Genomic DNA, 25,169 nt, shown 5'->3' on the forward strand with positions numbered 1-25,169 from the left:
GGGACAAAAGTACCCCTCCTTGGACAAGCGTCCCGCGATGATGTTGGCCACATATCGACCTGCCGAATCGGTCGTCTCGTCGACGGACAGCCAGATGGGCTGCTGTCCGAGGTCGGCACGGATCCCCGCCAAGGCCTCGTCGTAGCACTTGTCGAGGTAGTGCTTTCGAATCCAGCTTTCATCGGGGATCTGGAGAGTGATGTGCTTCTCCAGGAACGACTGGAGGGCAGGGTTTTCCAATTTCGACCATGGGATGCCAGCGGCCAGCATGGCCTGGCACAGCTCCTGAGCCACAACGTCGCACTTGTGCCTCTTTCCGCCACCAAAGTCCTCCATGGTGGCTTGCGTGACCGTCCTCTTCTTCTTCAAGGCCAAATTTCTCTTGTGGCGGTCTCCTCGGACATGTTGGGCCAGCTCAGACTTCTGCTTCGCCCGGAAAGTCTTTTCACAAGCTCGACAGAAAGCCGTGTCACTCGACACGTACTTGAAGGTGGCCCCATCGCCGCCAGCGTTGAATTCTTTCAGCCACTTGTCACGAAGAGCAGCACTCATCTTGATAGGAGACTTGTTCACACTTTGTGTACACTCTCTCACTGTAGTACACCACCTCACTGCTGTACACGCTGGGGACGCAACGCACGCAAGTGGACGCAACGTTTTGTTTTTGAGATCGATCGCAGTTAAAAATTTCGATCGCAGTTTAAAATTTCGAAAAATTCCCTAATTTTTTTTAGCGTTGCCAGACATTTTCGACCAAAAAGGGCATTTTATTTTATTTTTCCCGAAAAAGGGCGAAATTCTTTTTTTCTCCGAAAATAGCAAAATAATGTTTTTGCGCGCAAAAAAGCTGTTTTATGTGAAAAAATATTTATTTTTTTTTCACATAAAAATCCGATGTGCAGTCATCAGCAGTCAGCTGGTTTTCGGGAATGAAATCGTAAGGAAAGTTCAGGTTATCTGGAGGGAGCGTCGAGCACAAGCTTGCTCGTCGGAAATTAAAGCGATGCGTGAGGTCACAGCCCTTCCACAGCAATGGCACACAAATACTGGTGACGAGTGATCTACTCTCCTGCAGCACGTTCAAGGTGACGGTATATTTTGGTGTCTGCCTCCACTGCCCTGGTCGCTTCTGCCGTCGAGGATCCATGCTGCACTAACACACCATGCATACCTGTCCTTTGCCTTCTCTTCCCGTTTCTGGACATCTATGATGTCTCGTTATACAGTCAAAATAATGCAACCATGGCCACCCAACACTGTGTCTGTCGCCCCTGGGAAAGCTTACCATATAACACAGCCTTTAACAGCCGGTCATCGCCCATTCTGATCATGTGACCAGTCCAGGTGAGCTGCTGCTTCAGAAGTATAGTTTTGATGCTCGGCATACCAGCCGTTCCAGAACCTTGTTGTTTGTAATCAGAGTGATCAGTCTACTTAATCCGAGGGATATTCCACAGATAGACTTGTGACAACAGAAGGGTGTACTTTCTGTCGAGGTTATATGCCTCAGAGCTGTACGACAGTGAAGGACAACTACCCTGTACACCTTGTAGTGAGCTTAGTGCTGCGTGTGCTCCGCAGTCGCCCAAAAGCAACACAGGCCGAGCAAATCCGTGTCGCCAGCTCCTTATCGAGGCTGCGGTCACGAGAGACCTGGTGCTGCCGAGATACACAAAGCAGTCAACAATCTAAAGTGTTTCGCCATTCAGCAAAAGGGTCAGTTCTATGTACGGGACGGTTGGTAAAGGAGATTGGTGCTTCGGGCATTGATGGAGTCAAAATGCCGCAGAAGTCTGATGTACACGTACACCTACGACTGCTATGATCACTACACCTACTACTTCTATTACCACCACATCTACTACTTCTATTACCACCACACCTACTACTTCTATTACCACCACACCTACTACTTCTATTACCACTACATATACTACTCTACGACTACCACTACCCCTACTACCACTACACCTACTACTTCTACTACCACTACACATACTACTTCTATTACCACCACATCTACTACTTCTATTACCACCACACCTACTACTTCTACTACCACTACATATACTACTTCTATGACTACCACTACTACCACTACTACCACTACACCTACTACCACTACACATACTACTTCTATTACCACCACACCTACTACTTCTATTACCACCACATCTACTTCTATTACCACCACACCTACTACTTCTATTACCACCACATCTACTTCTACTACCACTACACCGACTAGTACTACTTCTACTACTATTACACCTACCACTTCTACTTTTACTACAACTACTATTTCTACTACCACAATACGTCATACTTCTACTACCACTACACCTACTAGTACTACTTCTACTACCACTACAAGTACAACCTCTACACCTACTACACCAAATATACAGTATACCTACTACTACTACTACTACAACTACTACACCTACAAGTACAACCTCTACACCTACTATACAGTATACCTACTACTACGACTACAACTACTACACCTGCACCATGCTGCTTTGTCAGTAGGCTGTTCGCCCTCAAGTTAAAGACAATCGACTGTCGAAATGTGCGAACCAATTAGAATTATCCACTGCACGATCCATTTCAGTTTACATTCCCATCGCAACGAAACGAATGACGCCATATCGATCGTCATCACCACAAACCACGTTCACATGCAGCAGATTCCAAGGCACTGAGGCACTCACCAGTCCAAAGCGGTTTTCATGCAGGTTGACTCGGTGTTGTTTCTGTTTCCTTCGCTTCCTCTTGTCAAAAGCTTTTCCTTCCACCGGTTCGGCGTTTCTACCAAGACCATTGTCATCTTCCTCGGCGCCATCACTCTCCAACGCCGCGAGTGCCACCAGATCCGTGTTTTTCTCTCCCTGGATCCTGCGCAGCGCTCGGGAGGACATGACAAGCTATCCTGAGAAGGAACCAAAGATAAGACCAAATGTCAGCTGAAAACGTACACTACACTGTAAGTGTAAGTATAAGCGTAAGCGAAAGATATCCAGGTACAGTATTTCCCTCGGATCAGAGCAGCATGCCACATATATATTTTAAATTTGTCAGTGTGTCTAAGATACACTATTTTCCGATGTACATATTGCAGATACTGTATATATTTCATTTACCACAATAAACTGTGACAATGGATCAGAGCGAGAAACCAGCCTCACTAACCAGAACCGCTGCGATACACCCTAAACATATCGACAAACCGTATTCGACGGAGGTAAACTTATACTGTTTAAAAACCTTATATCATAAATGGCGTAACAGAAGTGGGCGCTTGTGTCTCAGAAATATCCCATGATTCCCGACTTGTTGCAATTTGTGCTTTATTCGGCCGAACGAAGCGACCTCGATTTAATTCCCGCTATGTGGTATCAGTATGTGAAACACAGACCTTTTGGGACGCCGCTCGCATTTTCCATCCAATCATCATGACATGTAACTTTGTATAAAACAATATCCATGGGTAGGCAGGTGGCTAAACGCTCCTAAGTCCTACGTTGATCGGTCAAGCCGTTGCGGAGAAAACGAATAAAGGAGGAAAAGTGAAGGCGAAAGAAAAAAAAACAAAAGGTGATGGGACTCAGAGTACGTTCCACAACGTAATCAAGGAATTCACTGTAAATTCATAATCACGAACGATTGGGAAGGGAACGGAAAGTGGGATGGGTGGGGCTTATGGACTGTTGGGGGCGTTTCGTGAATAACCTTTCACAACAAGCAAGCAAGCAAGTTTCACAACAACAAGCATTGTGAGTATTGCGCTGCAATACATGTCCCCTACCGGCAGTCTGTCGTCCGGAAAACTGTTCTTTGCGTGACGGACTGACAGACTGACAGACGGGGGTGCAAACCTATAGTCCCCTCTGGTGTACACCGGTAGGGGACTAATAAGACGTTTACTTATTACATACAAGGCGCGCGCTCCGTACAACGTGGCCTGGATTGGAGAACGGAGATTCTTATGGCGCTTTTCCATTGCACAGAACGGTACGGTACCGTGGTGGAAAAGCGCCATAAGTACTAAATGTCCCGATTTTGGTGAAGATTCGGATAGGGTAATTAGTCCCCTACCGGTGTACACCGGAAGGGGCTATAGGTTTGCACTCCGTCCCTCCGTCTGTCAGTCCGTCACGCAAAGAACAGTTTTCCGGACTTCTTTTCTAAACCCTTAATGCTAATGATTTCAAACTTGGCACATGGTTTCCTCATGATAACTTACAGATCAAGTTCGAACTTCACGACGTTTCGATCATTTTTGACAAAGTTATGGCACTTTGAACTTTGGTAATTTCCCCAACAGTTTTCCAGACAACAGACTGCCGGTAGGGGACATGTATTGCAGCGCAATACACAGAATGCTTGTTATGTAAGTGATTCTTCACAATTCTGCAGGGTTTACACGTGGTCCACAACCCCCTTCAGGTAAAACTACCTAGAATCCAAGATCACTGCTCACCTCCACTCGTTTGTTAACCTGGAGACGGCGTTTTGCAATCACTTCTGTGCGTCTGTCAAGGCCATAACTTTTTACCATTTGAGCTTTTCTCATCAAGTTTTCAGCAAAGTTCTATTATGAGACTATGGACAAGACAAATTAATAACTTGATCAAAAGGTCAACGTCACATAAAATAATCTATTATCATCCGACTGAACTGAAATTTTAACAATTTGCACATTGGGTCACTGAATTAGTTCACCAATCAAAAGGTAAAAAAAGGTGAGCCCCCTTTTTTTTTTTAGAACAAAAGGTCAAAGGTCAAGGTTGCATAAAATCATCTATATTAATCTGATTGACTTGAAATTTGAGCCAGGTTTGCATATTCTGGCACTGAAACATTATTTTTGAGGTCAAAAGGTTAATATCACCTGAAATCGTCAATTTTTTGTATTTTTTGAGCTGTTTTCATCATGTTTACTATACAGAAGAAGTCTGAATACAAAGCAGACACGGCTTTACATTTGTATATGCTTTCTAGTTCCTCTTTTTCCCCACCTGTTCAATCAACTTCCACCTCCTCTTCAATATCATTCTTCCCTCCAGGTCTCTAAGACAGCTGTTCATCACCATCTTAGATAGTCTCCAATCCAAAACCATATCTTCTAATGGATGCACGGATTTGAATAAAGGAGGAATGCTGGATGACATTTATGGATACAGCAAACAACTGGATGGTGCAGTTCATAGAAATTGTACAATAAAACTTGCCGTGAGACAAATCTTCAAGCAATGCTTGCGTCAAATGAAGAAGCCACAACCAGAACCAAACCAGGGACATTTCCATTGCACATAAAAATATAATAATAACCACATTTAGAGGCCATTTTTCCCCGCAAAGCGGGGGTTGGCCTTTTTCGGGAACCGTGGTTGTTGTTGTTTTCCGGTCCCCTTTTTGAAGCAATGTTTTACGGCCGGATGCCCTTCCTGACGCCAACCCTTTTTGCCGCCTTTAACGACAAACAGGGAATTACCAGTGAACTGGTACTCAATTAGCCGACCTCAGAAGGATGACAGGCTGAGTCAACCCCCCTGGCGTTAATTCAGCGATCGACCGGGATTCGAACCCAGGATCCTAGGATCCTAAGCCGGCACCCTAGCCGCTAGCCCAACACCAACACAAAACAATATGGATGCATGGCAGTCAACCAATGGACAATGCTAAATGTGTAAATGTTGGAGATTACGTGCTGCAAATATCTTCAGTTTTAAATAAAAAGTAAAAATTGGACATAAATAAATAAGAATAAAAAAATATATAAAAAACACCCTCATGTAAGCTTCCACAAAAACCTGGATTATCATCACAGGGCGTTTTTATTCCTCCGTTGACCAAGCCGCCGGAGGCATTATGTTTTCAGGTTGTCCGTCCGGCTGTCCGTGATAGGTTTTCATTGCTGCGATAACTTGAGAATGGCTGAAGTGATCTAATTCAAACTTGGTACAGGTATGTATAATGAGGAAAAGATGAACTGATTCGATTTTGGGGTCATGAGGTCAAAGGCCAAAGGTCATGTTAGGTAAACATCCTGTTACCGTGATAACTTGTGGCATGCTGACCAAATTTCGTACACTTATGTATAATGATGTAAAGATTAACTGATTAGATTTTGGGGGCAATGGTCAAAGTCCGTAATAGGTCTATAACTTGAGGATGGCTAAAGTGATTGAATTCAAACTTGGTACCGGTATGTATAATGATGTAAAGATTAAATTATTATATTTTGGTATCCCAAGGTCAGAGGCCAAAGGTCATGTCAGGTAAAAATGTGATAACTTGTGAACAGCCGAAGGGATTTAAATTAAAACTTGGTACAGGTATGTATAATGATGTAAACATGAACTGATTTAAATTTTGGGGTCAAAGGTCAGCAGTCATGTCAGGTAGAAATGTGATAACTTGAGAACTGCTGAATGGATTTAAATCAAATTTGGTACAAGTATTGTGATGATGTAATAATGTGGGCGGAGGCATATCAGTAGACGTCATAGAGTGCCGTTCTCGTTTCAATATGTATTTAATAAGAAGGAGAAAAACTCAAGAAACTGTGTAGGTTTTAATTATACAATAATACATTTGATTTTGAGAAAAATATAAAAGCTCTGTTAATCATCAGACTATCTTCATCAATCCAAAAAGTCAGCAAGCATCCTACGCTTCCGTGAATGCTGTGCCTGAGCTTCCTGCCATTCGCCACGACGCCTCAAGAAATGGCCCAGTGCACAATTCCTCTCGACGTGTCTCCCAAATTGGTCTTGACAAAGCTCAGAATGTTTCATAGCTGCAACAAAGCAAACAACATCTGATTAGACAAAGGCCACATAAATCCAGATGAGTAAAATTGTTTTCTGGGAGTTAATGGTATTAGCTATTTAGTCGGTGGTATTACTCCAAACAAGGCTAGAATCGAGCAAACGCCACACAGAATGCTGTTGACAATGGAGATTTGGAATGAAGATGCATTCCATGCATTGTGCATTGGGGGGAAATTACAAAATATGAAGGACAAAGGCAACGCAAGGAAGATCACGTGCCCAATTCCTGCGCCACGGCTTCTTTCTGTGGCAAAGACAATGACGTCCATATTCCATCAATCACACGGCTGCCATACCTAGTGCATGCCATGGAAAACAACCTGTCCTGTATGGGTGGGGAAGGGAAGGAAGGGGAACAGGTATTCTTAAATAACAGCAATCTTCAAAAAGAGGAGCCAAAGAAGATCAATATAATGCAAATCACAAGCAAAGTAAAGCTTTTCATCACTTGTTTCATTTAATGACAACAATGTTCAGATACAAAGGTAGATGCACGATGATGGTCCGTGCACCTTGAGTATGGCAAAGAACTCCTCGTGGAATTGGCTGGATACGGTTGGGCTCTTAAAGAAAACATCAACCACCCTGCTGCCAAACTGGCTACATGACAAAGACAGCAAAGGAGATGGTTTTAGAGAAAGGAGGCCGTTCACAATCAGTGCGGGATCCTGGAACCGCATCAGGTTCTGGAGCAGCATCGAACCATGGTATGTCACAGAATGGCCTGCACTTTCGTGCAGCATTTGTTGTTTCTCCTGGTCACATATACATGAAATAATATTTATTAAAAAGTCATTATAGCTGTAAAACACCAGCATTAGATGCAAGGTTTGTTTTCCATGTAATTTTCTAATAATGGCAAGTTACAAATTATATCGTGCCTGCAGTGCTAAGCCCGAGTTAGTACAATTAGCAAAGAACCCATCCTTATATAGGGGTTAATCCCCACACTTCCATGATCGCTAGCATATTTTATACGACTTGTAATACTGGCTTCCACCAGGTGGCGCTATACGAAACATATTTGCATACACACACACACACACACACACACACATGCATTTTAAAGGCCATTTTCCCTGCTAGAGCGGGGGTTAGCCTTACGGTCCCCATGACAATCTTCTCCATTTTGCCCTATTTTCTGCATCTCTCCTTGTTAACCCCCTTGCCCGCATTTCTTCTTCCACCATCTTTAGCCAAGTCTTTCTCGGTCTTCCCCGTCTTCTACTTATTTCTACATTCATTTCCATCACTCTTCTCAACCAGTCACTTTCATCCTTCCTCAACACATGACCAAACCATCTCAACCTAGCACACCTAGCTCGGCTTCACGCTGTTGAAACCAAAGCTTTCAGAATTATTGGAATCTCCCGCGATGAAGCTATCTCTGAGGGCCTTTCACTCACTCACCGCAGGCAGGTAGGTGGTCTTTCTGTCTTCTACCGACTCCTCTCCGGCCTTGCACCCCCAGCTCTCCTTGTGCTCTGTCCCCCAAATATTCCTACAGGTCGCACAAGATCTGCCAGCAACCCTCTGATGGTTAAACTGCCGAAATCTCGGCTCTCTGCTCACCTTCACTCTTTCATTCCTCTTTTCTCCCGCCTCTGGAACAAACTCCCTCACTCCCTTCAATCCCACTCCTCCCTCCAGGTCTTTAAAACAGCTGTTCACCACCATCTCTTATCTTCCCCCATCCAAAACCTTGATCTTTTCTACCCCCGCTAATTCACCCCAGATCCACCTTGTTTGAAATTCCAACTTCTTTCCTGGAAGTCCTGGCAGTGTCCATATGTTTTATACCTCTCCCACCGCCCCCTTCCCACGCCCCCCCCCCCAAAGCCCTCGCCCTCTCTCAGATCTCTCGATGTCTCCATGTCTCTCGGTCCCTGCTCTCAAATGTTGTGTTTGTGTCCTTCCCCCTCTCTCCCCATCTTGTCTACCGCTCCCTATGTTATATGTTTTATGTGTCGGTTTGTCTTTCTGTGTGATTAATGTTCGCTCTTTCACGAGCCTCGACCTTGTATACAAAAAAAAAAAAAAAAAAAAACCTGTTCCTCTTCACAGCATCAATCACAGGCTCTATTCCCATCATCTTTCGCAATTCATCATTTGTCTTCCTCTCTATCAACGATACTCCGCACATCCGTCGAACCATTCGCATTTCCACCCTTTCCAACCTTCGTTGCTGCTCTACGTTCATTATCCATGTCTCGCTCCTATAAATCATAACACTTCTCACACATGCAGCATACACCTTTCCCTTCAGCTTCAACGACACTCCCCTCATCATCAGCACGCCACTCAATTCCCGAAACTTCTTGCATGCACATCTCACTCGAGCAACCGTTGCCGAGTCTGATCCACCTTCTCCATTCAGCATGTCTCCGAGGTAGCAAAATGTTTTCACACCTTCCAGCTTCACGCCGTCTCCAAGATCCAACTCAACATTTCCTCCATCTGCAGCTCCCTCTGTGCACACCTTACATTTGAATGTAGCTGCCACACTGGTTAATGACCCTCTCAGACCACTACATTTTTGATGAACCCACTCAGCGCACATTGTACACTGAATGGAGTTCACTCCGACACCCTTCCTACACACAGCACAGGGCCACTTCCCAATTCTTTCCACCTCAGCACATGCTTTACCACTTGCCTTCACCTTCGTCTTTCCAATATTCACCTTCAGACCTTTTGCCTCCATACATTTCTTCCACGTGTTCATCTTTTCCTTCAGTCCATCCATACTTTCCGCAATCAACACCAGATCATCTGCATACAACAACTCCCACGGTAAACCCTCCTTTACGTTCTGAGCCAGCACCTCCATCACAGCTACAAATAGTAGTGGACTTAGTACCGACCCCTGATGCAGTCCCACCTTCACCTCAAACTCACCACTGTTCCCGTCCTTCGTCCTTACAGCTGTGCACGCTCTTTTGTACATTGCAATCACTACTCTGATCAACCATTCCTCCACTCCTAACTTCCTCAATGCCCATGTCAATACTTTGCGTGGGACCCGATCGAATGCTTTCTTTGCATACACAAAATGCTTTCTGCAAAGAATGCTTTCTTTGCATATTTGCATACACAAAATTATATATAAATGAACAGTATTATAAATAACCAATTGATATACAGTAATACCCCGTTTAGCGCTCAGGATACGTTCCTAAACATGGAGTGCTAAGCGGAACAGCGCTCTACGAGGTCATTATAAACCATTAGGTATATGAAAATGCGTTCCTCATAATGTTATTTTCAACCTGACATATATATATAATATACAGTAATTCATGGGTATAATAAACACAAACTAATACTGCACAGTAATGACCCTTTATTACCTCTGCCACCAAAGGTGGATGGAGATTATGTTTTCACCCCTGTCTATCTGTCTGGCCTGTTTGTTTGTGAACAAGATATCTCAAAAAGGTGTGGACGGATTCGGATAAAATTTGGCAGAGATGTAGCATATGTGATAAGCACGACATGATTAGATTTTGGTGAAGATTCAGATCCGGCTTCTAGAATTTTTAAGCGATTCTTCACCATTGGGAGATAGGGCTAGAAACGATACATAGCAGGATATCTCAAAAAGTTGTGGAGGGATTTGGACGAAGTTTGGTGTACCGGTTGGGTGTCTGACAAGGACGATTCGATTTTGGTGAAGATCTGAATATGGATTCGGATATGCGAGTTAATTTTTTTAAGTGATTCTTCACCATTGAGAGAAAGAGCAAAAACGATACGTAGCAGGATGTCTGAAAAAGTTATGGATGGATTTGGACGAAACTTGTTGGACAGGTTGTGTGTATGACAAGGAATTAATCGATTAAATTTTGGTGAAGATGCGCATCCAGATAGTAGAATTTTAAAAGTGATTCTTCACCATTGAGTGATTATGGCCAACCAGGCGGAGGTAAGTTCTCTACTGAGTGCCATTATAGTTGAATACTGTACATGTTATGTATCATGAATACACGGCGGAAGTTTGAGGTTTCTAAGCACGGGGATCCCGTTGATGGCTGCATATGCAGAAAGCGGGTCCGAGCTGTCAGGGCCACAGCCTGGGATCAGAACCAAAGTGCAGCGAGGCGCGTTTTCTCTGCCATGTTTTCTCTGCCATGTCACACTGCCAGCCGATGAAAAGACGACGGGCGAGACTCGCCACCTTTCCCCGTGCCGTTTGCAGACATGACAACGCAGCCCGGGCGAAGCGCTCTCGGCCAAATATTTATAAAATGCACGTAATGGCGTCCATCGCTTTTCCCTCATTCCTAGTGTTGTTTTCACTTTCTCATTCCGTATCCGTCGATGTGATGCTGCAGACAAACCTCCTTGATGTCACGTGACGCATAATACGAGTTTCACCGACAAACTATAATTTGCCATTTATTTCGCCTCTGAATCGGTGATTTACCTGAACGCGCTTAAACAAACAATTTATTGATAGCTACCTGTAACACCTGAAGATCGCTCGATGGCCCGAGCCCAAGCCTGCCTGACAGTCCAATTGGAATTTCGTTAAACCGTTAATCTCCCAAACCGACGGTGAAAAGGACCTTTAAATGACGGGCCTTATTGTTCGCAGTGAATCAATTCGCTTTGAATGCCGGGCTGCCGTGACTCGAACACGTGTCTGGTCCCACACCTGTCTGTATACGTATACCGTACCGACCATTAATTCACAATACGGTGAATGGGGACTTACAACACAGTTTAACCCTGGGTACCATTATTGCCGGCCTTGTGTAATGTCCCGCCACCATTGAAACTTCCTCGTTGAAGTTGCAGGCTGTTTTCCAGACATGATGGGTGAAGAACAATAGAAAAAATTTGCGAGACAACAACAATGTCTGCAAACATGATCGAGGCAAAGTTTGAACTGAGAGCGGGCTGAGACTGAGAGGAGAGCCTTGACTGGCTGAGAGTGCGTATGTGTGATGCGCTCCGATTGGCTAAATGAATGTAAACAGAAATGGAAGCTCTCAGGAAGTTGAGTGCTCGTGTTGTGACTTGCGTTTGGACTCGTGGAATTTGAGTAGCTTTAAGGATTTTTGTCATTTTCTTTCTTCAATTTCTCGTAAAAATTTAATTTCAATTTGCAAGAGCGTTATAACGAAACAGCGTTAAAGGGGGGTAGCGCTAACTGAGGTATTACTGGATATGGGAAAATTACAAGCCCAGACCAGGAATTGAACCCAGGTGACTGGTAAGGTTCACCAGAGGACCTGGGTTTGATTCCCGGTCTGGGCGTGTAATTTTCCCACATAGATTGATTGAGAGAATTGGGATACTCCCCAAATCCTTCGTCCCTGGGCTTTTTTTTTTTAATAACCTAAAACCCAAATTGTTTTAATGAATTGAAGAGTCAATGACAAAATGTGTAATGGCAACATATGGAGGTCAGACCAGACAGACTACCTCATTCCTGCTAGAATCTGATAACTGCACGGTAATCTTCCAGACAATGGGATGCCTTCAGCCAGATTTGAACCCATAACTACTGCTGGGATACCAGTCCAGTACCCTACCCTATTAGGCACAATAGGCTTGCAGGATGGCCTCGAGATAGGTGTACTCGCCTCTGAGCTGTCCAGCCTGGGCTTGAATCTCGGCCCAGTTCTGTAAACTGTCATCCTGGTGTTTCACAGGCAGGGCGATTCATCAATGTGTGCTGTCCCTTCGATGGGTGTTAAACTGGGTGTCCTGTCTACCGCAGCATTAGTTGCTGGATGTTAAAAATCCCACGGTGTCTTCGCGAAGAGTAGGTGAGCTATTGCTGGCATCCTGAACAAATTACAAATTCCTGCCTAATGTACAGAGAGCATTTCATCAGCGGCAAAATCATACCCTGTAGCCATGTGCTGTGTACAAAAGAATAATAATAAGAAAAAGTATATGAGGAAGAAGAAGAAGATGACATTACCACTTCCACTGCCCTCTGGACAACCTTTTCCATTTCTCTTCTCCTCCCAATTCTCACATTCTAAATTTTATTTTTCCTCAACTCACCCCTTGCCCTTCCCACACAGGTTCATGGGGTTCTGAAAAGTGGATTGTGGGAATACAGCCATAGGATCTGCCATAACATCATGACTATTTCATGTAACTTATGTGCAAGCTTATTCATTAGCCATAATCATTACAAAATATAAAAATAAGGATCTGCCTGTAGAATCGGACAGCCACGGTTTCTCAATGCCTAAGTTACTAACCGAAGGAAGATCCTCATTTCCTTCTCCAAGTCCAAAGTATATCTCGTATGTGAACATGGAGGCAAATAATTGGAGGGCACAACTTTGTCGGGCTTCAACATCACAGTGAAAAATCTGCAAAGGACGTTAAGGACAATGTTAGTAATAGATGAGAAGACAATGAGTGGAAAGAAAATAAATGAAGAATGAGGTCAGAGTTGAGGAGTGGTGTGTTATACAAGTGGAAAAAGTGAGGTAGTGAGAGATAGTGGTCGTTGTGCAAGATAGGTGACTACTGTCAGACCCCGCTATTCCCCCAGGAAACGTTTCTGGAAAGTGCCACGAATTGCGAAACCGTGAATGGCAGGGCATTGTTTCAATGGAAAAAGGGGGGATTGGTTCCCGGATCACGAAAATCCAGGAATGTCGAGGCAAAATCTGTGAATATCGAGGCAAAATCTGTGAATGTCGAGGCAAAATCTGTGAATGTCGATGAAAATTCTGCGAATGTCGATGAAAATTCCACGAATGCATGCCGTGCCATCGTTTCAATGGGGGAAAAGGGAAACAGCCAATTGTACTAATAGATACACCGGAGTGTTTTCATTCTGTATAGTAACTCATGGCGATGACTTGTTATGCAGCTGGTGGGATAGCCCGCGAAGCTGTTCAGTGTGAATGGCGGGATATCCCGCGAAGCAATGTTTACTGTCTGTTGGGATATCCCACGAAGCAATGTTTACCGTGTGAATGGCAGGACATCACGTGAAGCAATGTGAAGCAATGTTTACCGTGTGAACAGCGGGATATCATGTGAAGCAATGTTTATTGTGTGAACAGCGGGATATCCCACGAAGCAATGTTTACCGTGTGAATGGCAGGACATCAAGTGAAGCAATGTTTACCGTGTGAACAGCGGGATATCATGTGAAGCAATGTTTATTGTGTGAACAGCGGGATATCCCACAAAGCAATGTTTACCGTGTGAATGGCAGGACATCAAGTGAAGCAATGTTTACCGTGTGAACAGCGGGATATCATGTGAAGCAATGTTTATTGTGTGAACAGCGTGATATCCCACGAAGCAATGTTTACCGTGTGAATGGCAGGATATCATGTGAAGCAATGTTTACTGTGTAAACAGCGGGATATCACGTGAAGCAATGATTACTGTGTGAACAGCGGGGTATCATGTGAAGCTATTCACAGTGTGAACGGCGGGATATCCTGTGAAGCTCACTCGCTTGGCTGCGGAGCTCGCTTGTTTGGCCGCGAAAGCCGTGAAACCATGAAGCACAGTGCCGCGAATGTAGAAGCAAGTCATGATCGTGGCTCGTATATGTTTTTTTGCGTATGTCTCGCTGCTTTGTGCGTGGCTGATGAAAGATGAGTTTTATATTATAACTGTGTCATGTTCACGGCTTGTGAAAATATTTTTTTTTGCGGCCCTGAAAGACAGCGACTACACCGGACATAGGGCCGCGAATAGTGGGGTACAACTGTATGTATATCTCACCCATAGGGGAAACAAACCTTAAGGAGAGCCTCAAGCAGTTTATCTTGTTTTTTCTGCAATCGCACTGCAGCCTCTGCCAAGCTGGTAACTATTCCCATGTGTCCCTGAGCCAGCACAGACTCCAACCAGGGAACCAATTCCTTGAACAACTTGCAGAACTGAAAACAAAGCAAAGCACGGAAACACTTTTTCTCTTTTGCCCAATCAAGAATGTGACTTACTTGGCCCTGGCTGGCCATTCAAACTATTCGGCTGGTTGAGCCGAAAAAGATTGGTCGCCTTCTTTTTTTGATCGCACGATGGCTCACTTTAATCATTGTGAGTTGAGCGACATGAACAATCCTTGAAAGTTCCATGAAAACCTATCATCAATGTTGTTAATTTAAGATTTAGGTTTAACACTTCTGTTAACTTACGGAAGCCACAACAAACAACAACATGTATTTTAAGGCCATTTTCCCTGCTAGAGCGGGGGTTAGCCTTGCGGTCCCCATGACAATCTTCTCCATCTTGCGCTATTTTCTGCATCTCTCCTTGTTAACCCCTTTGCCCGCATTTCTTCTTCCACCATCTTTAGCCAAGTCTTTCTCGGTCTTCCCCGTCCTCTACTTCCTTCTACATTCATTTCCATCACTCTTCTCAACCAGTCACTTTCATCCTTCCTCAACACATGACCAAACCATCTCAACCTGTTCCTCTTCACAACATCAATCACAGGCTCTATTCCCATCATTTTTCGCAATTCATCATTTGTCTTCCTCTCTCTCAACGATACTCCGCACATCCATCGAACCATTCGCATTTCCACCCTTTCCAACCTTTGTTGCTGCTCTACGTTCATTACCCATGTCTCGCTCCCATAAATCATAACACTTCTCACACATGCAGCATACACCTTTCCCTTCAGCTTCAACGACACTCCCCTCCTTATCAGCATGCCACTCAGTTCCCGAAACTTCTTCCATGCACATCTCACTCCAGCAACCGTTGCCGAGTCTGATCCACCTTCTCCATTCAAACGGAAGGTAAAATGTTAATGGAGAAGGATGCTGTACCAATGCATTAATTCCCAGAACACAAATGTTCCACATTCACTAATGGTGATGGTGATGGCAAGTGGTAAAGCATGTGGTGAGGTGGAAAGAACTGGGAAGTGGCCATGTGCTGTGTGCAGGAAGGGTGTCGGAGTGAACTCCATTCAATGTACAATGTGCGCCGAGTGGGTTCATGAAAAATGTAGTGGTCTGAGAGGGTCATTAACCAGTGTGGCAGCTACATTCAAATGTTTGGTGTGCACAGAGGGAGCTGCAGATGGAGGAAATGTTAAGTTGGATCTTGGAGACGGTGTGAAGCTGGAAGGTGTGAAAACATTTTGCTACCTCGGAGACATGCTGAATGGAGAAGGTGGATCAGACTCGGCAACGGTTGCTAGAGTGAGATGTGCATGGAAGAAGTTTCGGGAACTGAGTGGCGTGCTGACGAGGAGGGGGGTGTCGTTGAAGCTGAAGGGAAAGGTGTATGCTGCATGTGTGAGAAGTGTTATGATTTTTGGGAGCGAGGCATGGGTTATGAATGCAGAGCAGCAACGAAGGCTGGAAAGGGTGGAAATGCGAATGGTTCGGTGGATGTGCGGAGTATCGTTGAGAAAGAGGAAGACAAATGATGAATTGCGAAAGATGATGGGAATAGATGCTGTGAAGAGGAACAGGTTGAGATGGTTTGGTCATGTGTTGAGGAAGGATGAAAGTGACTGGTTGAGAAGAGTGATGGAAATGAATGTAGAAGGAAGTAGAGGACGGGGAAGACCGAGAAAGACTTGGCTAAAGATGGTGGAAGAAGAAATGCAGGCAAGGGGGTTAACAAGGAGAGATGCAGAAAATAGGGCAAAATGGAGAAGATTGTCATGGGGACCGCAAGGCTAACCCCCGCTCTAGCAGGGAAAATGGCCTTGAAATGCATGTTGTTGTTGTTGTTGTATTCACTAAAATAGAGAATTTAACTAACAAAAAGCAAACAAGCAAACAGAAATAAATAATGGGAACCATCCCACCTGCTTCGCAAGACATTTTCCAATGAATCTTTGAATGGTGTAGTTGGCTACAGGATGCAAAGCCAGAGCAGGAACGTTTCCCTGCATGTGGTGGTTGTACAGGTTCTTCAGCTGCTTATTGTCTGCGACCTCGATGAGGCGCTCGATTACATGGCTACTAGTCCGATCTTTAAAACGCTCCAGTAGTGCACTATCAAAACAACAATTTATCGCAAATGTCAAAGGGACAGCATGCAAGTCAAGCTTTGCTATGATATTACGAACAATGCCCAAGTGGCTCAAAATATAAGCTCTGTGGAACAGACATATCGTTTATGAAAAGGTGTGACATTTATGAAAAAAATTAAAATAATAATACAACTGTTCAACTGTTGACAGGATAAGCATTGATGAGTCTGTGGTACCTGCTTTCCTGTTTCCCAGCACCCAGAGCATTACAGAGAACCCCACAAAGGGCACTGCAGAGTGAGGCATTTCGAGCATGCAGAACCAGCAAAGCTGTTTGCAACACATGGCTGGCTGCCTCCTCTTCTACAAAAACTGAATGAATAAAAACAATGCAAAGGAAAGAAGGGATTTTAAAAACGAGTGAAGTTGATGGCACGCCATCGCAAATCCCCAAGCTTTCCACCTAAAGCAAAGTTGAAAGATGGCAAAACGTTCCACCAGGAATGACCCAATATCAAATTTTGAGCTGAAAAAAATATTCTGCTTTGACCCCTGTGGCCCCTGGGGCATGAACTGGGGTCAAATCCCCCAAAATCGTTACATTTCCATGCACCCCCAATGTTGATTGCATACACAAAGTTTCATTCAAAAAAAAGTTTAAAATGTGCCCGTAATTGCATTTTTATTTGATATTTAACCTTTTGACCCCACCTTTACGTGTGTGTGTGTGTGTGTGTGTGTGTGTGTGTGTGTGTGTGTGTGTGTGTGTGTGTGTGTGTGTGTGTGTGTGTGTCGTTGGTTGTCATCTGCATTTTCGGGTTTTAGGAGGTGGAACGGAGTCCTCCGAGGACCCAAAGTATCCGCTTCGGTACGGGATCACGGTTCATGGACCAATCTGTTCAACTTTTTCCAGAAGTTTTGTTCCAAGGGCTCTTATCAGGATCATCACCGAACCCTGGATTGCCTCCATTTGTAGTTCAACTGTGGTCATATTCCCGGGGATGGTTTTCAAAATCTCAGTGAGGTTCTTCTTTATCATGCCTGTTGCTCCAATTATCGCTGGTACAATTTCAATGCTCTTCAGCTTCCAAGATCTCTTGACTTCATTTTTGAAGTCATGGTATTTGGTCATTTTCTTGATTTCTGCATTGTTTTGGCCAAAATCGCTGGGTACTGATATCTCAATCATCAATGCTGTTTTTTCCTTTTGTTCCTGAGTACAATGTCCGGATGCAATGCTTTGTTTTCCATGTTGACGCTTGATGGAATCATCAGGTCGTACATGAGCACGACATCCTCATTTTCAATGATTGTCCTTGGTTCGTGTTTCCACTCTGTCGATATTGTTGTGGATTTGAGAATTGTGTTTTTAGTGTGTAAATATCACCCTCCATGTTGTGTGTAAAGGTCAAAGGTCGTCCCTTAGTTAGTCCATATACAATCACGTAGCAAATCATAGATTCCCCTTTTCAGTAGTTATCTCCTTATTATATTAAATTAGTTTAAGGCTCTGTCTTTCATTAATTGACACTGCATTGCACCGAAGTGAAATAAGGTAGATTCCCTTCCAATTCCCCATTTGTCAGCAATTGCCAACTGCACTCCACCATTAGCCACGAGGTAATTTCGGAGAAGAAAGGCGTGTCTCCGCCATCGTCATCGGAAGGTGGAGCCAGCGAGCCCCCACCCGCCAATCAGGACTGGTGAGGTACCAGCACGGGCGTGGTGGTTGATCGCGAGGCGCGATATAAAAGCGCGCGCGCAAGCCTTTGGAGGAGAGATACGGCAGATGAGTCTTTGGGGAGCACGCGGCGGATGAGCAATAATAAGCCTTTGGAGAGTACGCGACGCAGCGGTACGCAGGAGCAACTTGAACCAGCGGAGCTCGAACAGCAGCAGCAGCTTGAACCGGCGGAGCTCGTACCGCGGCAGCTTGCACGACCACAGCTTGGGCGTTGACGGCGGTGCCGACCGTGGCCGCGGAGGAACGGCGGCTGCCCGCTCCCGGCCTGACCGTGACCCAGTTCCCGTTGGACCTTCCTCTCCCTCCAGCCATCCACCTCCAGCATTCGTTCCTGCCATCATCCCCCGTGTAAGTGTGCTCGTAGTCTGTCTTTTGTCTTGTCCCTGGGGTTAAGTAAGACTGTATAGTATAAGCTAGTGTTGCACTGTGTCCTTCTGGTCCGTCCCTCTTTCTGTCATTATTTTCTTATCTTTCCATTCTCCTTGGTTCTTTTGGTTTTGTAAATAATAATAATAAATTCGATTTGTTCTTCCTACCTTGCCTTTCTTTCCCTTACATCCGTCGTCTTTGTAATTTCCCTCATTGGACACCTGTGGCACGATTTGGCCAACGTTTCGGAATCAGGTCTAGTCTCTTGTTAATGGTTCGTGCCGCGGTTGCTAAACCGCTCGGCAATTAACATCTGTCCGCGGTACGAACGAGGTTGTGCACCTGCCTCTTCGGGGTTAGCTGTGCAACTTCAGGACTCACGTCGGTCAGTCAAAGACAAGGGGGTTGATCCCCCCTTGATAAGGGGAAAAAGGCCGACGGAGAGATCCGCAACAATATATATATATATACGATATGGAGAATGTACATGTTTTAATATAATGTACATTTTTTTTACCTTATCTTTCCATCTAATTTAGTTTGAGTATAAAGCGGACACAGACAGGTTTAGCATTTTGAGATGCTTTCCAGTTACCTTCGCCAGAGGACATTGCAATTGGATCCGTTTGTCTGCACATAATGTGCCAACATAAACGAAAATTTTACACATTATCTTTTATTAAACCAAGTACCTCTACAGAGTATGTAACAATTAGAATCCAAGTACATCAATCAGTATGTACGGTAAAATTAGAATGAGTATACATCGATAAAATACATACTATAAACAACACTAAAGTCCTGGCGAGGGTCTGCAATCTTTGATTGCTTTTCCTAGTTTTGTCTTGTAATTAAAGTCTTTCATTAAAATGCAAAACCAGTACCGACTTACAAAGCCATACATTTTAAAAGCTTGTATGAAATATTCCTCTTCCACTACATCAAGTACTTACTCAAGATATTTGGGTACACTCCCTGTTCCACCATCAATTTCAGCAGCACTGGAAACCTTTCTGGCAGAGGAAAGTCTTCCACATCCCAATGATCTTCCTGCTTATTAATAGTCTTCTTTTCTTTATCACACAAGTGGTACAAAAGGAAGAAAAACAAGAATTGTTTTGCAATACATGCTCCCCTACCGGTCCCAATATTTTGCATAGTGAAGCCATAAATTTTAAGAACTGATGAAACGCCCTGACACTGGAACTTGTTCTGTAACTTTCTCATAATAAAGCCATGTACCAAGTTTCAGTTGAATATGTTAAAGGGTATGGGAAAAAAAGTCTAGAAAAACCACAGGTGGGACGGACGGATGGACAGACGGAGAGAAAACCCTATAGTTCCCTCCGGTGAAACCAGTAGGGGACTAAAAGTGGTTGGTGAAGGATGAATAACAATATTATCCAACATGACAGGTATAGATGATAGAAATAATTAATAATGAGTACATTGATCTGTACAGTACAATGATTTGTAGCCAAGGACCTCTGGAATATAGCAAATGTTTGGCTATTTCTTTCCTCTCCAGTCAAAGACTGCCCAATTATGTACCACTGGTTCAAGTACAAACACAACACGAAGCAAGTAATGATCAAGATTGTCTCGTGCGGTTGTACCTGCATCCCTGTTGTAGTTGTATGCAACCGCTGTTCCCACAAAAAATTGAGACAGGAGCTGCAGCAATATCCTGAGCACAAAACTGCCATACATGTCACGGGCAAACTCAGATATCACCGGAGTCACAGTGTTTACAAGATCGACCACAAGTTCCACCAGGTTCTGATGCAGATCTGTCTCGGAGCGCAGCAGCCGTGGAAGCTGCTGAAGACCAGTCTCCAACACCCGAGCTACACAGCAGTGACACAAAATAGTGGGAGCAGCTCGACAGAGAGGCCCGATAAGGGCCTCAATGCAGGAAGCTGGACCAACACGGAGGAATTGCTCGAGAACCCGGCTCGCAACAGGATCTCGACTTAGTGGAATCTCAGAACCTTCAACCTCCTTCAATACATTACAGAAAAACAGCTCTGCAAAGGGGAAGGGAGTCGAGAGAAAAAAACAAAAAAGGGGGTGGGGTTCAGCTTAATAATTCAACAACAACTCAACAGTTGAGAGCCTTCACTTTCATTACAAACATGCAAGGTACAAAAACTGATCCCCTTAACTACAGACCTACCAACTTACGTTCACTCATCAGCAAGGTCATGGAATTATAATCACAGTCGATATGAAATCCTTCCTTTTCTATAACAGCCTCATCGGCATCGCAGAAAACCAATTTGGATTCAGATCAGGTCACTCCACCTTGGACATGCTGCTTCTACTCACCCAACAATAGATGGAGGTCCTCAATGTCAGACATGAGATCAGGGCCGTTTCTCTGGACATATCTCGTGCTTTTGATACGGTCTGGCATTCTGCCTTGCTCAACAAACTCTCTGCCTATGGAATCCAAGGCCAACTCCACATGTGGCTCACAGAGTTCCTCTACTCGTAGCCAACGTGTGGCGCTCATCGGAATCCTTTCATATCCTCTTCCTGTCAAAGCTGGAGTGCCCCAAGTTCAGGCCCAGTCCTATTCCTGATCTTCATCAATGACCTCTCTGACTCTTTGGAAAATCACCTTCATCTATATGCTGATGTCTCCATCCTTTGCCATGACATAACTCATCCTCAGACAGAGAGGCTGCAGCCTCGTCCCTCTATTCAGACTTTGAAAAACAAAAAATCACAAGCTGGTAAAACGTGTGGCCCTGAATGGGTTTCTCTCATCTCCGCTTCCTGTTCTGGCTGGAGTTCCTCAAGGTAGGGTTCTGGGCCCTGTGTTATTTCTGGTCTTCATCAATGATCTCTCCGACTCTCTTGAAAATCCTCTATATCTCTTTGCTGATGACTCTACTCTCTGTCGCTCCATTCCTCATCCCTCAGATCGGCAGTCTGCAGCCTCCTCACTCTCTGCAGACCTGGACAAACAAGTGGAACATGTCTTTCAATCCTGAAAAATCTCAGTCTCACTCCATCTCTCTCCGAAAGGACCATATGGCAAACTCTCCCATCTACTTTCTTAACAATCCTCTTGAGGAAGTTCAGTCATTCAAACTCCTGGGTCTCACATTCACAATCAGGCATGAACGTTTTTGGGCAAACCACATTTTAACATTTGCCTCCAAAGCCAGCCCCTGATTGGGCATCCTCCGTCTTACAAACTCCTTCCTTGGCACTCTTCTATCCACATACAAGGCCTCTTCACCTGCATCTTGAGCGATATAAATAAAATCATGTCAGGTTTTTGCCTAGCAAACATCTAGTGAACACAAACAAATAACTACCCCTTATTGGGAGGAAGGGATCGTTTGTTCAAGATCAAATTTAACTTACACATTCATCACAAGAAAAGTAATATAGCTTCGTGGGTGATCTGAACATTTAAATGTGGGAATATTCAATAGAACAAACGCGCCTTCCTGCTCTTTGCTGGAAAACCCCTCACGTAACGCTTCGCACGCTCGCTGCAGGTACTCCACGTTTGTGGCTCGGCCTGCAGTTCTGTTGGCGGCTTGCTGTGTGTGTGGCCATTCTGCCTTCTGTCCGCTGGAATCTGTTCTCCGTTTGGCGCTGGTTCGCTCCTTAGCACGTGCGGCCATGTTGGCACTGGCAGTCACCAGCGCGTCAGAGGGAAAACCGTTTCGTATTCAGTAAACCGCTTTTCGTCACTCGGAAACTACGTATTCCACATTTACCAATAAAATTCAAGCCGGAAATAATAAAATGTTCAAGAAATTCAATTTATCACAGCTGGATGCGTAAAGAGTGAGAAAAAGATGAACCACAGCCGAGCTAACGGAAAAAGGAGAGATATTTAATTGGCTCGTTCCATAATTCAAGAAATTGATTTAAAAATCAATAGAATTTATGTGGCGATTAATGAAGCCACGAAAAAGGAAGACTTTGTGTAACTCGAAAGCAAAACAAACTGAAAACAATGCTGTAGAAACTGCACCTATCAATACTGCCATGGCCGCCACACAGTGCACAATAAGGAAAGACTGGCAAAATGGGGAATAACAAATCTACGTTCGTAACTCCAGAAGCAATGTCCACAACTATATTATTTTACTCGTCTTAAAGTGCATTTTCAACCATATTTTAACAATAGCTACCAGTTACGTACGTTGTGGTACAATACAATATAGTACAGTACGTTATAAATATAATACACGCGGCTAGCTTGGCCAACGATAGCTAGCTTATTAGTTATTGCTTATGGAATACACCTCAGGCACGAACTCAGATCAATAACATCTCATCAGCAGTATTTAAGTTTAAGCTAGATTTAACCACGTAGTTATCGTCCAGAGAAAGGTACTTATGTTAGATAAGCAAAATCAATGCCGCGATAAATAAATAAGGAAAAACATCCGCGTTGTATGTCCTTGTGAATACAGCGGGATCGCGTGAGATCTCGCGAGAGTTTGCCGCGCATCCTGACAAATAAAACTTATCTTACAATCTGACGCAACGAAAGCAATTTTTTTACCCTTTTCCATACCACTCACGTGATCGTAACGCGTGGATATAGACCGACTACGGAGTTCCATATTTTTGAATGAGATTCAGCCGGGGTTCAAACCGAAGACCTGTGGTCTTGCTACGGACGCTATAACCATTACACCGCTTAGGGTGCTGATGACAGTGATTAATGAATGCGGAAGTCTTATTTGTGTTCACGGTGCTCGCTCTGTGCTCCCGCTCCCGGTCTCCACAGAGTGAACTACTTTGGTAAAATGGAGCAATGGGCGCTCTTCGTGTTCCTCTCACTGCTCCTCACTCGGTTCCTCGACGTGACGGGTCGACGCACGGATGAAGCGTTTCACGAGCAGTTGCTGCTCAAACCTTTGCCTTCTGGAGACCTCCTCGCCTCATTCCGTTTCGATATCGAGTGGCGCGGACAAGCCTTCGACCAGGGAACAGGTGACTGCATTGCACAAGGAAATTCCGGATTTGGATGGTTTCTGAGTTTAAAAACTGCTTTTCTCTCATTGACTGGTCTGATGGTGAAATTATTTGCATTAAAAAGAACAATATACAGTAATATATACATATATATATATACAGTACATACATACAGTACTTCCTTGCTTGGCATGCTGCTTATGCTGCTTCCTTCCATCTCTCATCCCTCAGATCGCAGGGAAGCATCTGCCTCTTCACTCTCTGCGGACCTGGATAAAATGAAAATCTGGTCAAACTCTTGGAACATGTCTTTTAATCCCGTTAAATCTCCACATTCTCTCTATGTCTCTCCGAAAAGACCATCTGGAAAACCCTCTCATCTACTTTCTCAACAATCCTCTCCAAGAAGTTCTGTCACTCCAGCTTTTGGGTCTCACTATCTGCCATGATCTTTGCTGGAGAAGCCACATTTCCAATCTGGCCTCCAAAGCCAGTCGCCGACTGGGCATCCTCCATCGTGCGAAGTCCTTCCTTGGCACACCTGATTCCATCACCACATACAAGGCTTTCATCCGCAGCTCAATGGAATACTGCTCTCCCCTCTGGGCTGGTACTCCTACCTCACACACAGCTCGGCTTCACGCTGTTGAAACCAAAGCTTTCAGAATCATTGCAATCTCCTGCGATGAAGCTAACTTTGAGGGCCTTTCACTCACTCACCGCAGGGCAGGTTGGTGGTCTTTCTGTCTTCTACCGACTCCTCTCCGGCCGAGCTCCCTCAGCTCTCTCTGTGCTCTGTCCCCCAAATATTCCTAGAGGTCGCACAAGATCTGCCTGCAACCCTCTTATAGTTAAACTGCCAAAATCTAGGCTCTCTCCTCACCTTCACTCTTTCATTCCTCTTTTTTTCCACCTCTGGAACAAACTCCCTCACTCTCTTCAATCGCACTCTTCCCTCCAGTGTTTTTTTAAAAACAGCTGTTCACCACCATCTCGTAGTTCTTCCCCCATCCAAAACCTTGATCTCTTCTAACCCCGTTAATCCACCCTAAATCCATCTCTTTCAAACCCCTGTTTTCTTTCCTGAAAGTTTCTGTAGTGTACATCTTGTTTATCCCTTGTACTTTATTTTCAGCCCTCTCCCTTCCACAGATCTCCTGATGTCCCTGTTCCCTACTGTTGATGTGCTTCCCTCTCTCACCCCCTCTTGTTTTCTGCTACCTTTGTTATATGTTCTATGTATTAGCTCTTATACGAGCCTCGACTATGTATACTAAAAAAAAGAAGAAAAAAATGTCTTTTTCCAAGCATGCAACATGTTCTTATG

At 44.4% G+C, this 25,169-nt stretch overlaps 3 protein-coding genes across 8 annotated transcripts in view; 1 reads left to right on the forward strand and 2 right to left on the reverse strand.

Annotated features, from left to right (window-relative positions):
- TCF25 (TCF25 ribosome quality control complex subunit) overlaps positions 1–3,670 on the reverse strand; it is a 105,217-nt gene extending 101,547 nt beyond the window's left edge. For 3 of the 4 annotated variants that reach the window (XR_010986292.2, XR_010986293.2, XM_068130345.2), the window contains exon 1: positions 2,715–3,082. Coding sequence is in view for 2 of the 4 variants with exons in the window: in XM_068130345.2 (XP_067986446.2) it covers positions 2,715–2,921 (207 nt within the window). In the remaining 2 variants the exon portion in view is untranslated. Of the gene's footprint in view, positions 1–2,714; positions 3,083–3,418 lie in introns of those variants that run through there. The other variant, XM_068130343.2, reaches the window with a different exon arrangement.
- A 2,852-nt stretch (positions 3,671–6,522) lies between these two features.
- Positions 6,523–23,575, reverse strand: NOP9 (NOP9 nucleolar protein). 3 transcript variants are annotated; one of them, XM_078786490.1, is made up of 10 exons: positions 23,446–23,575; positions 20,506–20,916; positions 19,843–19,962; positions 17,013–17,148; positions 16,609–16,798; positions 14,576–14,716; positions 13,064–13,177; positions 7,352–7,594; positions 7,059–7,164; positions 6,523–6,805 (listed from the first exon to the last, which is right to left on the reverse strand). In XM_078786490.1, exons 2-10 carry the CDS (start codon positions 20,597–20,599, stop codon positions 6,651–6,653), a joined length of 1,299 nt encoding a protein of 432 aa, XP_078642616.1. In that variant the 5' UTR covers positions 20,600–20,916; positions 23,446–23,575; the 3' UTR covers positions 6,523–6,650. The 3 variants fall into 3 exon arrangements, with proteins under 3 accessions (XP_078642616.1, XP_067986447.1, XP_067986448.1); XM_068130346.2 differs by lacking the exon at positions 23,446–23,575 and adding an exon at positions 22,350–23,345; XM_068130347.2 differs by lacking the exon at positions 23,446–23,575 and adding an exon at positions 22,350–23,345 and having other exon boundaries at positions 6,568–6,805; positions 7,018–7,164.
- Positions 23,562–25,169, forward strand: part of PIGT (phosphatidylinositol glycan anchor biosynthesis class T) — a 31,969-nt gene continuing 30,361 nt past the window's right edge. The window contains exon 1 of the mRNA XM_068130348.2: positions 23,562–23,860. Coding sequence (XP_067986449.2) covers positions 23,593–23,860 — 268 coding nt within the window. The 5' untranslated portion in view covers positions 23,562–23,592. The remainder of the gene's footprint in view (positions 23,861–25,169) is intronic.

Source organism: Myxine glutinosa, chromosome 11 (assembly GCF_964187855.1).
Source record: "Myxine glutinosa chromosome 11, kmMyxGlut1.1, whole genome shotgun sequence".
Classification (NCBI taxonomy): domain Eukaryota; kingdom Metazoa; phylum Chordata; class Myxini; order Myxiniformes; family Myxinidae; genus Myxine; species Myxine glutinosa.

What these genes read in the sequence shown, in the direction of transcription:
- NOP9 (XM_068130346.2), bottom strand. Translation starts at nt 22,533, where the DNA reads ATGGCCGCACGTGCTAAGGAGCGAACCAGCGCCAAACGGAGAACAGAT. An exon ending in AGTGTACCCAAATATCTTGA is followed by an intron (nt 17,149 to 19,842) that starts GTAAGTACTTGA and finishes TTATTCATTCAG; the next exon opens with TTTTTGTAGAAGAGGAGGCA. An exon ending in AGCCGTGGCGCAGGAATTGG is followed by an intron (nt 6,806 to 7,058) that starts GCACGTGATCTT and finishes GCTTTGTTGCAG; the next exon opens with CTATGAAACATTCTGAGCTT.